Source organism: Vidua chalybeata, chromosome 2, assembly GCF_026979565.1.
Source record: "Vidua chalybeata isolate OUT-0048 chromosome 2, bVidCha1 merged haplotype, whole genome shotgun sequence".
Lineage (NCBI taxonomy): Eukaryota > Metazoa > Chordata > Aves > Passeriformes > Viduidae > Vidua > Vidua chalybeata.
The window spans coordinates 90,877,555-90,891,874 of NC_071531.1; the positions used below are offsets into that span (position 1 = coordinate 90,877,555).

General features: G+C 34.9%; 1 protein-coding gene across 5 annotated transcripts in view; it reads left to right on the plus strand.

Moving 5' to 3' along the window:
* Positions 1 to 14,320, plus strand: part of NUP58 (nucleoporin 58) — a 39,373-nt gene that overhangs the window by 13,937 nt on the left and 11,116 nt on the right. For all 5 annotated transcript variants that reach the window (XR_008429373.1, XM_053935451.1, XM_053935449.1 and 2 more), the window contains exons 10-14: positions 67 to 146; positions 779 to 897; positions 3,018 to 3,100; positions 5,929 to 6,130; positions 12,008 to 12,106. Coding sequence is in view for 4 of the 5 variants with exons in the window: in XM_053935451.1 (XP_053791426.1) it covers positions 67 to 146; positions 779 to 897; positions 3,018 to 3,100; positions 5,929 to 6,130; positions 12,008 to 12,106 (583 nt within the window). In the remaining variant the exon portion in view is untranslated. The remainder of the gene's footprint in view (positions 1 to 66; positions 147 to 778; positions 898 to 3,017; positions 3,101 to 5,928; positions 6,131 to 12,007; positions 12,107 to 14,320) is intronic.

Below are 14,320 nucleotides of genomic sequence, written 5' to 3' on the forward strand. Positions count from 1 at the left end.
GCATTTTTATTTTTGAACACTTTGTGGAGAACCTTATATTTTATTAATTTTCTCTTGTTTATTTAGGAGCTAAAGAATGCAGAAATAGCATTGCGAACACAGAAAACTCCTCCTGGTCTTCAGCATGAAAATACAGCCCCAGCAGAGTAAGTTACCATTACTTGTAGAAAATAGTCAATAATACAGCTTGGAGATGAGGAAAATTGAGGAGACCTTATTGCAGCCTTTCAGTATTTAACAGGGGCTCGTATAAAAAGCAGGGACAGAGTTTTTAGTAGGCCCTATTATGACAGAGGTGATGATTTTAAACTGAAGAGGGCAGATTCAAGGAAGAAACTTTTTTGATGAGCGTGGTAAAAGTGGAAAAAGTTGCCCAGTGACATGTTGGATGCCCCGTCCCTGAAAACATTCAAGGTCAGGATGTCCCTGCTTATGGCAGGGGATTTGGAAAGGACCTTTCAATGTCATCTGGTCCAACCCAACTGTTTAAGGATTCTATGAACTTCATAATACAATTTTTTTCCCCTGCTTCTTGTAACATTTATATGAAGTGCTTCATAGAATCAGTGTTTTATTTCTTCACTTAAACTATCTTTATGTCTTCGACATGAAAAATAGTCTTCACTCTTGTTCCGGTTGTAGAGTGACATCAAGAATGTCATACAACCTAACTGTGCAATTAATTGAATGAAAATTGGCAGTTAATAGAGATCAGGTAAAAACATTCAGACAAATTAGTAATGTTTAATCATACAATTTCACTGTATTACTCATCTAGCTACTTCAGAATCTTGGTCGAACAGTTTGAAGTACAGCTGCAGCAGTACAGGCAACAAATTGAAGAACTGGAAAATCATCTTGCCACTCAAGCAAATAATTCACACATAACTCCACAAGGTAAATGTTTCAGTTCTAATGTTTTGTACATGAAGAATTTAGCAAACTTGTAATGAAAACCTAGTAATTAATCTTTCCCTGCTTTCGTTGTTGTTGGGTTTTCTCATTTAATGTACTGAACAAATTAATGTTCAGATTAATTCTGTAATTGTTGAATTTGGAACAATGTGTTTGGAATTAAAGGTTCCATTCATAAGGGTTCTTGAGCTATTTAACATGGATCCATTTCCTGAGTTGTGATTTTTAAGCCTGGTTTGTTTTCACATCTGTGTCTCCCTCCCTTCAGCATCTAGCTGATGTCTTGCACTGGGCCTTCTGGCCAGACAAATGTGGGTGCCTGCTCTGTCAGCACCAGATCAAAATGAGAACTTCTCCTTCACCTTGGGGCCTGTTGGTATTGCCTTCAGCTCTGACTAGCTGAGAGCATTTTGTCTCGTTTGCTGCCACATAATTCAATCTAGAGAAAATCTCTCTGGTCAAAGAATGCTGACCTCTGGACAGTAGTCTTCTGGTATTTACCATTCCTGTGGTCATAGACAGTTTTATCTTCTGGGCCATTTTAGGTACGGGTCCTGCAATAAGCAGTGATTTCATGTGCTTGTCTTTTTCTGCTAAATGGTACTTGAAAATCTTGCCATCACTGGATGGTGCACAAACTTTATATGGACTTTATATGTCAAAAAGCAAGAGGACTGTCTAGATCTAGCTTCCATAGTGAAAGATCTGCTGAATCTTGAGGGTCCTCTATCTTTGTGTGACCTTCTTGTCCATCAAGAATATGAGAAGGATGCCTTCACAGATTTTCTTAAGGTTTTTAGCAGATTCTGCTATAATCAAACGGTTCTTTATTTGTGTAGGCAAGGTTCAATCTGTTGTGCAAGTTTGAGCATATTGTCAGTAATATCTGGTGATCTAGTCAACACTCTGTTGCATATGTCCGTAGCCTTTACTGTACAGAAGAAAACTTCCTTTGCGATGCAGGTTTCCATGACTCTGAATGTCCTGAAAATTTTGAAATATCTAGTAGTCACTATCAATAAATTGCCTTCAGACTAATTGGAAACTTGTGACCAGTTTTCCTGGATACTGCTGCCTCCACAACCCTGTGGGCTGGCATGAATTGATTCTACAGCTTTCTTGTTTTTCAAGGGTGAAACTCCTCTATGGAGAGGCAAACATTTTCAATTCAAGAATCATTGCTAGATCTATGCATCTTCAAGAACTTAATAGCTACTATATGCATTTCAGTGTACATATATATTTGCATTCAGGCTATGTGCATCGTTCAGAGGGAACACAGAAGCTGATCTTTATAAAGATCACTTTATAAAGGTTCTTTATAAAAGAACCACTTCAGTACTTTTCTGTCCTCTACTTCACTGCATTGTTTCAGTGCCTCTATGAGAACAACATTTTTTTGTGAACAGATAGCTCATTCTGCCAAAATCTTTGAGATTTTCCCTTTGGTGCTAAGGTTTTGCCTTAGTGTTGGGTCAATGCCCTGAAAATACCTTTATATCTGTGTGGGAAATAGGATATCCTAAATAAAAGGCAAGAAGCTCCCTGTTGTGTTTCTCTGATTATGATATGCTTGTGGGTAGAGCCAGATTAAGAGATCCTGTGATTCTTATTAGTTATGTCTTTAAAATGTAAATAAAGCTTCCATTCTATTATTTCTCACTAAATTAACTGAACACTTAACTATGTTTTAAGACAGAGTGGAAAATATATACAAACACAAGCAAATATGATTTAACTTTATCTAGGTAGAAGCCAGTGAGGTAAAAAATGTTCCTGTGTAATTAGGTTAAAATTAGTTTAAATATTACTTTTTGGCTTTTCTAAATAATAGAATCATAGAAAGCTCTTTTCTCAGATTTATTTTTATATACATGGTAAACAGTACCTTTCAAAATAAAGTTGGAAACCCTGTCAAAAAGTACTCCTTGGATAATTTGTGGCACGCAATTTCTGGGTCAAATCTTGTATTTCATACAATTGTTCTTGTGTTTTGTGTGCTGTATGGGTTTTAGGTGAGCTTCTTACATTGGTATAAACACTAAATGTTTTCTTCTGATAATGAGATTGTTACTTACCAATATTTTATATGCATCTTACAGATTTGTCTATGGCTATGCAGAAAATCTATCAAACATTTGTAGCTTTAGCTGCACAACTTCAGTCAATACATGAAAATGTAAAGGTATGTTTTGATGTGTTCTGTGTATTTCCTCTATGACTGTAAAGATCTTCAGGTGGTTTTGTTTTGGGTTGGTTGGTTGGTTTGTTGTTTTTGGGTTTGGGGTTTTTTTTTTGTCCTTCTGTTAAATTGAGTGCTTTTAAAAATTTTTAAACTGTCCTGGAGAAGTGCTTTGATTAAAAAAATAGCTTTTGTTCAACTGAAGTTGTATTTAAAGTATTTAATAATAAGGATGACAGCAACTGACAACAATCATTTGAGTTACAAAATGTTTTTCATCTAACTCCTTTCCTTCTAATTGTTGATCAGTTTTTAAAATGTGTTTTCAAGCTCATGCTTGTATATTTTGATTTTTGCCCAATGACCTCTTGATCTGAAGCAAAGATGATCTAAGTCTGCTCTTGCTCAAATAGGTAACAGGAGAAAAAAAAGTGAATTTCCATATGTAAGATATTTCAGCATATCAAAGAATGGTGGTTAAAGTTGTGTTCTTTTAGTTTCTTGTTTTAAAACCTGGCTTTCATGGTAAGTAGTATTTGTAGACAGAAAAAGAAAAGACTATGTATGAAAGCTTAGGTATCAGAGGTCCTAATTAGGCCTGTTTTTTCCATCACAGACTATGGCTCATTGCATTTTCCCATTTGCAGTTCTGGATATGTTGACAAAATGTCACTGTCCTCCAATCCTTTCAATCAAGATTTTTCTTGAAAGCATCAGAATCCTTTTTGGCTACAAAAAAACAAACTAAAACAAACCAACTTGAAGAAGAGTACAAGTGTTTGAAATTGTTACTGCTAAGTGACTTCCTTAATGGAAATAAGTCTTGTTAAAACTTTTACTGGTTTCCTTCTCTGAGCTTCTTCTTCACAGCATTGCTAGTTCTCTAAACATCTGAAACTTTTTACTTTTTCTGAATAAAATTCAGGAATACTGAGGATATTACATGATCTTGATTCCTTGCATTGCTTCTGTCAGCATAGATGGTTTACAAATACCTTTTATCAGATATTTGTGCTGCTCTTAGTTAATTCAGTTTTCTACAGGTGTAGAATGCATCAGCTCCTCCATATTTTCTGCAGAATTACCCAAAAGGTTTCCCAAATTGTTTTCAAGGCTCATGGCTTCTGAAATCTGAGTGTAGCCTGAATTTGTGCAGTGGTCTTTGTGATGATACATTTTTGTTGTTCTTAAGTATGTAGAGCTGGATTAGTGTGCAGATATAAGCCATAGCATCTTCAGTACCCTGTCAGTGTGACTGAACAGGAAAGACCTTTCTTCAGTTTAGAGTAGAATTCTGTTGCCCAAAATTAAGGGGGTGGTTTGAAGAAGTTTCTTCTGGGAAATTTTTTTGAGATTTAATCTAGTGGGTGAATATGGATCCTGGTATTTTGAAAGGCATTTTATAAATAGAGCTTAAAAAAACAGCAAGATGTGTACTGCTTAAGTGAATCTTAATTATAACCATCTGTTTTAGTTTATCAACTACAAGATGCCAGAAGGGGAGAGCAGTTTTGAAACTGATCTCTGCCTAACCTGGTGGTTGTGATATGGTTTGTGGAAGGCAGAGCTGTGATCACAGTTCATTTCTTTGCCTGATGAAAAGTAAGTGTGCTTGGGCACAATTAGAGTAGGTAATGTTATTAAATCATTTAGCATAGCATAGCCTTAAGAACTGCTTTATGATCTCTAAGGCTTTTGTCAACTTCCAGGGCAGTCGGTATGGCATTGTATTAAATCCCATCAGAATTCTGCAATTGCCTTTTCTCTCCAAAGACAGCAGTTCTGATGTGATAATGATAATGTGATAATGTGGTTCCTGCTGTTGCTGGTAGATCTGGAATTAAAACTGTTCAAATCCTGAGTCAATTTTTGAACTCTAAACTCCTCTTTGAGGAAACAAACATGCTTAGCCAGGAACATAGGACCATAGTATCCCTTCCATAAACTGGAAACTATTGTCCTTTAATAAATCCATTTCACTTAAAGATTTTCTGTTATAAGATGGAAGTAATTATCAGTTATCTAGTTAAAGCTTTTTATTTAATTTTTGTTCTGCAAGATATCTGTAGATTCCTCATCTGTGACACACAGAAATTGCTCATGATGAACAAACCAAGCTGGGCTATTGCCACAGAAAGTGGTGGAGTTTTGAGGGGGGAAAAGGGCAGAGGCAAGGGAAGGTGTGGCATCATAACGCAAGAGATTTGGGCTACCTGTTACCCTAAGGCAGAGTGATCTATTGCATTTGGACTGTGTTACATTGCTAATGAAATACATCAGAAACAAGAGTGAATTTTTAAATTTTGGTAGCTTCTTTAGCTTGTGTAAAAAGAAATGCAAGAGTGAAAGGAAGGAAAGAAACACAAGTGAAGGTGATAGGGGAGCAAAAGCAGACTCCATGGTGAAAAGGTAGCACTGAAGAAAAGTGCGTCATTTTATAAGCTAGTAATGTGGCTTTATTTTTCCTCTTGGGTCAGCTAAGTACAGTGATACAAATTGAATTGTGATTTGCTCCAACATTGAAAGACTTAGGCTGACATACTGAATGGTATCCATTATCCTCAATGGCTTTGCAGCATTTAAGTATGCAACCTGTACTGGCTGTAGCTGTTGCAAACTAGTTCTTTCTATCTCATAGCCTGACAAGGTTTTTTGGGTTATGGAGGGAGCTTCTCATTTATTTTGGTGGTGGTGTTTGTTGGTTTGGTTTTTTGTGGGTTTTTCTTTGTTCTTTTAGAAAATGTTATTTATAACTCAGTGTCTCTTTCCTTACTAAGTTAAGAGTTTGTCTGATACATGGAACTAAAATGGCTTCCTCCCATCCCCTTCAGATGCTCAAAGACCAATACCTTGGCTACAGGAAAAGCTTTCTGGGAGATGCCATGGATGTGTTTGAGGCAAGACGAACAGAAGCTAAGAAGTGGCAAAGCGCGCCACGCGTTACCACTGGACCGACCCCTTTCAGCAACATACCAAATGCAGCAGCCGTTGCAATGGCTGCAACACTTACTCAGCAGCAGCAGCCTGCTACAGGTCTGAGTGCATTCAAGTTATAGATTATTAGCGTTACAACAATAGTAAATTTGTGTCACATTTTCTATGAGGTCTTCCTTTGTGTTTGACTAAAAATCTAAACGTTGTGATGAGCGAAGTTACTGATACCTAGCCAATAGAAAAATGCAGGGTAGACTTAGCAATAATTATACAACAGATACTTAATCTTGTGAATTTACTTGTATTAGTGATACTTACTTACTGTATTGTTCTAACTTACCCCTTGGAATGTGAGTCTTCACTCTTAAGTAACATCTCTGAATACTCATAGTATAGCCTCTTTCCAGAAATTGTATCATTACAGTAAATTATTTTAAACTGGAGAGGAGAGAATATCTAAATGCATACTATCTTTTCTTTATGTAAAATTAATAATGCATTTTTATATAGCACTTTGGAACTGTAAAATGAAAAATGCTGTAGAACAGGAAGGATAGTGAAACAAATCTCTGTCGAATAGGAAGTCAAATGCCTGGCTTATTTTGTAGCCAACTCTTTTGTGTCAGTATGACGTTGGAGCATTTTGCTGGCCATTCTACTATTGTGAATAATTAGTAGAGAAAGTAGAGTGGGTCACTGGTTCTGCCTGTGCATGTGAGTAAGAGGAAGACTAAAACAGAGGAAATGCATGACCCACTGCAAATAAAGAACAGATACATATGGCAAAGGAATAATTGAAGGCACCTTAATTGACATTCTTATACTCACCAATGCTCTCTGAGAGGGATTTCAGAATACAGACAACTGAATTTATATGTCATCAGGGAACAGAAATAAGGTTAATTCCATTTAATTTTACTTGAACAGGGATATATATCTGTCAGCAAATTAAGAAAAGTATTGGTAGCTTCATTCTACCTTTAATTTTCCAAAATGTTATTCACATAGGTGTATTGAAAGCGATAATGCTTTCTCTGGTCTTGTAACAACAGTGTTAATTTGAATGATGCTAATTAAAGACATATGCAGCAACCATGTTAAGTTTGACATATTATTAGGCTATCCTTGCCTTTTCATAAGAGAAATACAATATGCTTCCAGCCCTCACCCTTCTAAACAGCAGGGAGATGGGTTTAAATTATAAGTATGCCAAACTACTTTGAACAGAAACCAAAATCTTTGTGAAATACTACTTTTCAGAATTTCAGTAATAGACCACAGTCTTTCTGTTGTTGCTATGTTAATCCATTGAAATTTTGTTGAAGTGGTATCTTCAAAAGGGTTTGGTTTTAGACAGAAAACATGAGTTAATATAATGTTACACTTCAGAGGTTTTAATACAGGTAGTAGTATTCTTGCACACTGCTCGTGCAGCCTAATATTGCCAAAGTAATTTACTCTTCATCTTTTTCCTTATCTTATATTTCTTTTTTTAAAGATCCTCCATGGTCATTACAGGATTAGTAGTTTATGAAAGTCATACACTTGGGATGTCACATTTAAAATAATTTCTTCATTTTTATGAATTGAAGTGAGAGATTTGAAGTTCCTGAACTTCCTAGTCCAGATTCAAGGGAACTGCTAATAACTTCAATAAATTTAAGCCACTTATGGCATGACTTTGTGAATATTCTCTTAGTAATAGGAACGAAGAGAGGAGGGAAAAAAAAACAAATGGCAGAATTGGCCTGTACCAACTTAACTGAGGTAACGTGACTCTATACCTTGAGATATTTTGTAACATTTTGTAGTGAAAGGAACAAATGGGAGTGTGTGAAGGTTGGTTTGTGGTTTGTCTCTTTTTTTGTGGTTGTTTTGACAGAGTATTTCAAAACCCAAAATTGTGCCAACTACAAGTGTGATGCAGATAGAACAAAGCCATTAACGTTTATCAAACATGCCAACAGAAGTAGACAACAATATTTTTGCTACTTATTCAGTTGGAATACTTTTACCCTCTGTGCAACTCACTGGAGGACCTGAAGAAATAGAAATAGATAGATGTTCTAAGTAGCACTTTAAGAATACTTAAAACTCTTTAGGAAGAAAAAGGTACTTGCAGTTCTCTCTAGATCAAAAGTAGATTTAGTCAGGCCTAAACTATTTCAAAGATACCTTGAAGTCCTAAAAGCTTGTTAGATGGAAACATTTCATAATTTTCCTAAATGACTCATTTCAGTGCTTGACTTTTTGCTAGTTTCAGATTAAGGCTGCCCCTTCTTGTTTTGGAGAAGAAGAATCTGTTCTTACAGTTTTGCAAGAATCTTTAAAGATTGCCTCCTCTTAATTTCCTTTTTATTGCTTGAATTTTCAGATGGCCATTTGCTGTAGTAATTCAAATGCTGCATGTTTTAGTTTTGTGTTATGTTGTTACAAATTGGATATACTATCTGCTAGAAGTTAAAATCCTACATGTTTCTTTGCAAGATCTGGATCTTGAAGGGTGGGATAGATGAGGGATGGAAAAGGTTCTGAGAAAAAAGGCTATGAAAAGAGGTGTATGTAAAGGAAGGGGTAAGGGATGTCTGTAATACCTGATCTGCTAATGCTGTTTTTGAAAATGAGAATTAAACAAGAAAATTAATCTGGCCTTTATAAAGTTCTTGATGAAAAATGTAATATATAGTACTCTAGTATTGAGAGATCAGGATGCTTAGTCTCTTTTTAAAAATATTTGATGTTTACATGGTTAAGTATTTAGTAAGATTAACTTAGAGTTAGTTACTGTTCTTTCTCTGAAAAAGATAAATAATAATTTATTTTACATTTATTTTCAGAAGTCAAAAGTTTAGTAGCTACATCTAAGCTGTGGGATCAGGGAATGTTTCCCCAGTTCCTGGGTGTAGGTATGCACCCTGTGTTCTCTCTGTATGCCAAGACCTTTCTGGCATCTGTTGAAATAAATAAAGCCAGTGAGTCCTGGCCATATGGAAGAAAGGGAGCAAAAATGCACTCCACTGCTCACCTGGGATGGATAATCAAGACATCAGGACTGTGGTGTGCACATTAAAGCACAATTCTTGTGCAGTTTTTTAAAGCTAGACTTACTGAAATTATGCTTAAGTTTTGGCTGTACACAACCTTTCTCCCTAGTTTGGCACTTCCATTCTGAGCACAGCTTTTTTGGTATCAGTGAGGCTGGTCATGATTTTCTGCAGTAGCAGATAGTTTTAAATGCTGCCTCATCTGCTCCCTCCCTGAGCAATTTTGAATAGCATGGAAGTTACAATGGTGGTGGCTAATCTACCTATTCTTGTTGATGGGATCACAATGTAAGATTTCAAAGAAAATTAAAGCCTAGTGCACCGAGACCTGTAAATGCATGAGGCTGAAACTGATGTTTTTTGGGTAAGACTAAATTGTCTTAAAGAAATGCTTTTCTTTAGGCTTACAATTTCTCATATAGAAATAACCCCCTAAGAAACTCACTCTTTCCTTAACAGGTGAAGTACAAAGTTAGTCAAAGCATTACGAAGCTGTTAGCACACTTTTATGTTTTGACTTATCTCAGTGTGAGGCTGAAGTTATAATGGGAAAGGATACTCAAATTTTACAGCACTTAAACTTTTTATTATGTGGTTTTATATTGACTTTGGTTAAAATTAACCAGTGTATTACTTTATAAGAATAAGATCTAAATTGTAATCTAAATTTACTCACTGTTTAGTCCAGCTGTAATTTAAAAAATTGCAGAACATCAGTAGGAAATCTGTCTGACCTGTCTGGCTCTCTGTAATGGGTCCTATTCATTAAACTGAAGTGCTCTACAGGGCAAATACATCAAGTTCTAAAATGTTAAAATACTTGTTATAAAGAATTTGTCTTGTACCTGTAATAGCCGGAAGTGCCATTTTTTTCTTGCTAATACTCTCAGCATCAAAGAGTGTTACTAGTCTTCTGCTAGTGAAGATTATGTTCACTTATAGGAACTATAAGCAGTGATACCTTCAGAACATTATGGTACAAAATCAACAAATATCATATGCTGTTGCTCAATAAAAAGTTTATTAGCCTAAGGCATAAGATCCTGTTTTATATGATCTGAGGTGTTTTAGTATAATGTTTTATACTGGCTCTAAAAAAAGCATGTTGCATTCGGTAAAAAGCTTGGCCTGGAGGACTGTAGTGTTTTGTTTATAAGGTCTTCCACTAACAGTGCCTCCTACTGAGACAGAAACCTGTGTACTTACAAAGGAACTGGATACGTGTTTTTGGGTTCTTTCAGTTAATGAGCTCACTGACTTGTGTAGGGGGTTTTGGTTTTTTATTGTCAATTTCTTATTTTTAAGAGCTGCTAGGTAGATGTATCAGTATTTAAACTGGATGTAAACAACTTTAGTTTGAAATTTGTGGAAATTTGTAATTGCAACATCTGATATATTTTTTTTTTAAGTGGAAGAAATAGCGTGGGTTTTCCAACTATTTCCTGCTAAGCAGAGACTGAAGGCCAACAACTTTAGTTGGCCTTAAAATTTATTTTTAACACTACTTGGAGTATACAGATGTTATTCAGCTTGGATCACGTAAGAATTTTGTGTTCCTAGCAAAAGTTGTTGCTTTTCAACATACAGTGCCTTTCACTTGATTCAAAATGATTTTCCATTTAAATCTTCAAATACTGAAATTATTTTAAGAGCTTGAAATATTCACATTTTAAACTCTGTATAAATATTAGTAACAGGAAATTTTGAATTAAAATAGCCCAGATGTTATATTGGTTTAGGAAGAAGGTCAAAATCATCTGAGCTTTATAGTAATATTTGAATAAATCATCACTTTCACAGATATAGGATGTCAAGTATGTTCAAAGATGGAGAAGGCCATCTTGAGCAGAGGTGCAGATGTCTGTGGATTAAGAGTTTGGCACTGTATTTTATCTCTAATGGTTAAACTTTTAAAATAGTGCACTGAAAACTGTTTGAAAAAGACAGGAATAGAAGATTGTACTGTGAAAACTGTCAAAATATATTAATTATTTATCAGAATTAATTATTTTAAAATGTGTTAGTGATGGGCTAGGAATTTGATTCTTTATTCCCCAAGGTTAAGGTAAAAAAAGGAACTGAGACTGTAAATTTCATCTTGGCAGACTGAAATTGTTTTTTGACAGTCCTGCATCTTAATGTGAATATGCAGGGAAAGTACTGTCAGCTTTTTTAAATTATGGAACAAACTCTGAAATTTTGAATGTATCTAATTCATTAAGGTACACAGAACTGTGCCTTTTGTAAATGGTTATTTAAACAGGTGGTTTGACTAGTTTACCTTATTGAATGGTGTTATGTAGCAGAGCTTAACAGAACTCAGTTATCACTTGTGTGGAAAAAAATGAATTGTCATGTTACTGTGTAATTGACTTGCTTAAAAATGAACAATAAATTTAATAAAATAAAGTCATTGTCTTGTTTTTTATCTTAGTGTTCTGTTTAAATTTTGATGGAATACTTGAGTAGTTTTGAAGAATCCTATTTATTAATTTTAGGTAATACAGGTTTAGTTACATTAGTGTCAGTTCTTATGTTTCTAATTTAAAAGTTCTCCCTTACTCTGATTCCATTAATACAGGTATCAAAATGTTGTTACCTATGAGTTCTCTCAAGGTTTTGATTAACATTTTAAAGTTTAAGGTGAGACTGTTTAACTTCTAAAAATACTAAATTATGTTTTTGTGTTATTAGTTTTGGTTAGTTTCACCTTACTACAATCAGTATTTTCTTAGGTTGTTGACAAGTTAATGTAGAGGCAGTTAATGTAGAGGTAGTTAAGTGAGAAATTTTGATGAGGTAAAATCTGGGTTCTTAATGGGATTTGTTGAAAGCAATGATGTTCACATTATCAAATACTTGAATAAGTAAATAAAGGACCTCTTTACTATCAAAGAGTAAGGCAAGTTTGTTCTCATTTTTTTTGTACCAGGGCCACAGCCATCTCTGGGAGTTAGTTTTGGAACGCCATTCGGCTCAGGTATTGGCACTGGCTTGCAATCAAGTGGCTTAGGTTCTTCAAGCCTTGGAGGTACACTTTAACTTTTCTAATCTTTCATTGAGTTATTATACCGCACAGCTGAATCTCTTGCAAACCTTTAACTCCACTAAGAGGATTATCTGTTTCAGAGAAAGACCTTACAATTTGTCAGGTCTGTGCTTTCCAGGCTTCTTCCTGCCTTGAAGAAGGAGTTGCTAGGGCTAAGCCATTGTAGTGAAACCCCAACATGAACAGGATTAGGTAATCACAGAGAGAGTGTGCTCTAAAAGCTACGGAAGGACATCAAGTGTGTTGGAACTACAACTTGACTGAATTTTACCTATATGAAAGTTAGGCATCTGAGACATTAGAGCACACTGTAGGTAATCTGTGGAAGTTTTTCACCTTTTAACTATAGAGACCCATTTCTGCTTGTATTAAAATAAGAATGAATGCTAAAAAGTTACTGCAGTTCTGTGATGCTGAAATCTATTTCCTTTAGCACTCACTCTGTGCCTCGGTGCAGAGGTGGAGAAAAAGTCTCTCCCCCAGCTGAAAAAGCAATATATGAAAGAGAGGGAAAAATACTTATCAAAATGTTAATAGTGCTGGTGGGAACGATATCCCAGGAGAACGTATAACTGTGAAAAAGTAGGTGATATTAAAAAAATTTCAAAGTTAATGTAGACCTTTTATTTTACATGTAATGTGTTCTCACCACTAGAGCTACAGATAGAATTTAAGTGATTAGCAGAATCTCATTGGCATGTAAGTTTCCTGTATGTATAGGTCAGGGTTCCTACAGATAATAATGTTTTCTGGAGTTTTAATAAGATCTGCAAAAAAAATTGTTACATATGCTGAGCACAAACATAACACGGTTTTTCTTGTTTCATCCTCCCTTCTCTGCAGCCTCTGTCCCCATTCCTACATTTTGCCTATGAGCCGAACGTATGAGTCAGTGTTGTAATGTATTTAAAATAATTAAGCATCACTCAGTATTGGGAAGATGATGTGACCTGAACATTACATGAGATTTACCTTTAATAATCACCTTGAAAATACCTTTAAATCTACCTGTGTCCCTTCTCATCAGATTTTAAGTGTTTTCAGATAAAAGAAAATATGTATACCTAAACAGGAAAAAAGTAAAAATAATGAGCTAAAAGGAAATTACTTTGGAATTACCATTTTTTCCTGCAATGTTTTAAATGCCTTAAAAAAAAAAAAACCAAACATAAATTTCTTCCATTTCTGCTGAAAAGGTTGTAGACTAAAGATTCTTCACCAGTCTTACATATGTAAATAAATGAACATTCCAACTGCTTTTAGTTTTATCCAAAAACCCTGACTTGTATTCTCTTTTTTTTCCTAGCTCTCTGCCTAGGAAGGTATTTGCTTGCATCATTAATTTGCAAAATGTCTTAACAAATCCATAAGACTCTCTGATAGAAGCAAATATAGAAGAATAAATACATACCTGCAAAATAGCCTGTAGGTGTGTTCTTGGAAACAATTGGCTGAATGATTGCTTAAGTTTCTTTGGGATTTTAATCTTAGGGATTTGGGTTTTTAAACAGGACAATTTCTTGTGTATGCTCTGGAAGTGCTAATTTAGTTGGGGAAATTTGCTCTCTTTCCTTGATTAATGTTCTGTGTACTTTGACAGTGATAAACAGAGACTTTTACATTTAAGTATATAAATTATTAGCATAGATCCTATGGTTTAGTCAATATTTGCAGATAATTTGCCTGATCATTGGTAATGAATTTCAACCTAGATAGGACAAAAGAGTGTGTCATTTAAATGAACTGTCTTACACAGAAATTATACTTGTCATTACTTACTCTTAATACCCCTTTGATTTAAAAATGTCAGAAAACTTGAGAACACTGCTCCAGATAGTGTGTTCAGTCCTTACTGGTTTTAAAATCTCAAAAATATTTCTGTAAAGGAATGGTAAAGGCTCAGTTTGCAGGATTTTTCCTAATGCTTGAAACTTAAGATGGGAGCATGATTTCCTCAAACATAAATACAAATACTGTTCTCTTTTTGAAAACCCGAGACGGCCAAAATCAGAGTATATACATTTCTTACAGTTCTTATTGTCTGCCCTCTATTTCAAACTGCAAATAGCAATTTACTTTTCCTTCAGAGTGACCTCATATTAATAACACAATTTGAAACCTCAAAAAATTTAAATCATGAAATTATGAATATCAATTACAAAAAAAACAATTAAATTTTGACAGCTATAAATTTAT